This window comes from Nannospalax galili, unplaced genomic scaffold (genome assembly GCF_000622305.1).
Source record: "Nannospalax galili isolate Female #2095 unplaced genomic scaffold, S.galili_v1.0 scaffold101, whole genome shotgun sequence".
In the NCBI taxonomy this organism is placed as follows: Eukaryota; Metazoa; Chordata; class Mammalia; order Rodentia; family Spalacidae; genus Nannospalax; species Nannospalax galili.
Genome location: NW_008345700.1, coordinates 1,905,260 through 1,907,800, shown reverse-complemented (window position 1 = coordinate 1,907,800; position 2,541 = coordinate 1,905,260). Strand labels below are relative to the sequence as shown.

General features: G+C 46.0%; 1 protein-coding gene across 16 annotated transcripts in view; it reads right to left on the bottom strand.

Moving 5' to 3' along the window:
- The window catches only part of Add1 (adducin 1), a 91,384-nt gene that overhangs the window by 47,266 nt on the left and 41,577 nt on the right, over positions 1–2,541 (bottom strand). For all 16 annotated transcript variants that reach the window (XM_008841859.3, XM_008841858.2, XM_029567704.1 and 13 more), the window contains exon 2: positions 787–1,000. In XM_008841859.3, the coding sequence (XP_008840081.1) occupies positions 787–981 (195 nt within the window). In that variant the 5' untranslated portion in view covers positions 982–1,000. The remainder of the gene's footprint in view (positions 1–786; positions 1,001–2,541) is intronic.

The following is a 2,541-nucleotide window of genomic DNA, read 5'->3' as shown; positions in this document are numbered from 1 at the left end:
ATGCAATGCCCGCAGAGGTCGAAGAGGCTGTCAGATCCCCTGGGACTGGAGTTACAGACAGCTGTTAGCTGCCATGTGGGTGCTTGGATTCAAACCCGGGTCTTCTTCAAGAACAACCAGTGTTCTTAACTGCTGAGCCATCTCTCCAGGTCCATGTCCCACTGTTTTATAAAATCCCTTTTGTGCTACACAGCTTTAGTGTCATCTTGACACACCTGGTTACAGGGAACCTCAACTGGGGAACTATCACCATTGGACTGGCTTGTGGCCAATGTCCAATGGCATTTTCAATAGCTGTTGAGTGATACAAGAGAGCCCAGCCCACTGTGGGTGGTTCCAGCCCTGGGCAGGTGGTCCTGTGTTGTATAAGCAAGCAGGCTGAGCACGGGCCAGGGGATAGCCAGCCAGTAAGCACTGTTCCTCCAAGTCTGTGCTCCAGGTTCCTGCCCTGAGTTTCTGTCTTGGCTTCCCTTGCTGATGGACTATGCTGTAAGCCAAATAAATTGTTCCTCCTCAAGCTGGTTTTAGCTGGTGTTTTCATCACAGCAAAAGAAAGAAACTAAAACACCTTTGAACACACAAGACAGAATAAAAGGAGAAATAAACATCCTCCTAAACACTAAAGATTTCTCATCATGTCTGGTAATATGAACTAAAGAGAATTCCTCCAACAAGCACCACATGTCCATGAGGCACTGCAGGCTGTGTAAGGAGAAAAGTACTGTGCCTCACACTGTGTGAGAGCACAGGAACTGGGAGGGCTCCGTGTGGTAGGAAGTCTCTTACGGGACTCTGTAGAATCATGGACACCCTCTTCTTCTGCTCCATCATATTGAAGTCTTGACGAAGGTCTGGTGCCATGTTCCTCTCCCGCAAGTATTCTGGATTGTTCTCATCCACTCTGTCGAAGTATCTCTCTTTGTGAGGGGCTGTGGTTGGAGGTGGTGAGGTCACCACTGCGGCCTGGGTGTCACCATTCATTATGCAACCTTCCAGGGTCCTACAGAATCAAAATAAAAGACATTTTTATTTCCAAATCAATGCCCAATACTTTTATACTGAGCACATCAGCCCATGAGGCTGACAAAGTCAGGCCTGTGAGGTGCAGAACCGCCCTGCCCTCGTTATCAATGCTGCACTTTGTTCTGGCTGTTGTCTGTTAGGAGACTACAGGAGAGCAATCTAACAAAGCTATTGTGTCCCCGGACAAACCCTAAAAGCATCAGAAATTAAAACTTAAGATTTATCTATTGTATGTGTATGAGTGTTTGCCTGTTATGTATATATATGCACCACATGTGTACCTGGTGCCTACAGAAGCCAAAAGAAGGTTTAAGATCCCCTGGAGCTGGAGTTACAGGCAGATATAAGTGAGTGCTAAGAACCAAACCCAGGTCCTGTGCAAGAGCAGCAAGTGTTCTTAACTAATGAGCATCGCTCCAGCCCTAGAAATGAAGACTTTTGGCCATATGATAACTGACATTTATGACTTTTCCCACAATGACAGGAAGATTTGGAAGTGTTAGGCCAAAACGCTTGAGAGTGAGACATCACCGAAAGTTTACTGAGCTGTTACACATGCTAAGCCCAAAAGCACAGTCCTAGGACAAGTTCCTGGAGGCTCTAACAGCAAGGCTAGATGGCAATCTGAAGTATATCTGCTAGGCCTACAGGCCAAAGCATTTTTATAATGAAAATCCAGGGAAGAAAACAATTATTTACTGAACTACACTGACTATAGCTAAGGGATATAACTTCACCTGTGTGAAGCAGGTTTGAATTTCAGGGACAGGATAGCCCACAGGACAAGTGCTGTTGCTTCTGGGTGAGCTGGGGTTCAAGCAGGATATAATGCCACCTGGCATTCAATCGCCTAGACTTTGAGTCAAGGTTTCAACATACATTAAGTAATATGTATTAGGGTTTCAAAACCGTAGCAGCCTCTCCCCCTTCTCCAACAGGGTCCCGCCGACTTTGGATTTCGCAAGCCTGAAAAAAGGGAACTGAGCTGATAAGAACGTTGGTCTTTGAAGTCAAGGGAAGTAGACTCTTCTAAGAGGCAGCCTGCCTTTCCTCTGATTTCTGAAGACAAGAGAAGCAGATTCTACCTGTTAACCAGAGATTTTAGGAGCCACTTTTAGTACAGCAGCTTTTCCCTTATCTCAGGAGGACAAAAAATAAACACTTCCTGACCCAGATCCTGGCTGGCAGACAGAACGGAACGGAGCTGGGTTTACAAGCCCTGCTTTTCCTGCTTCCCCCCGCCTGATTTTCCCCCAAAAACTTCCCGCTTTCTGCACCCTGAAGCCCCCGTATATAAGCCCCAGTTCACGATCTGTGGGCTGACATCTTCCCTTCCCCAAAGGGAACATGTCCCATGCGAAATAAAGCTCTATCCTGTTGGGAGCCAAAAGGCCAGAAGAGAAACATCTTTATGGCTTTGAGAAAAAGACAGCTTTATGGTTTCCTGCAAATCTTTATGGCCTTGAGAAAAAACAGCTTAATGGTTTTCTGTAAGTTTCTATATGATAGCACTTAGTT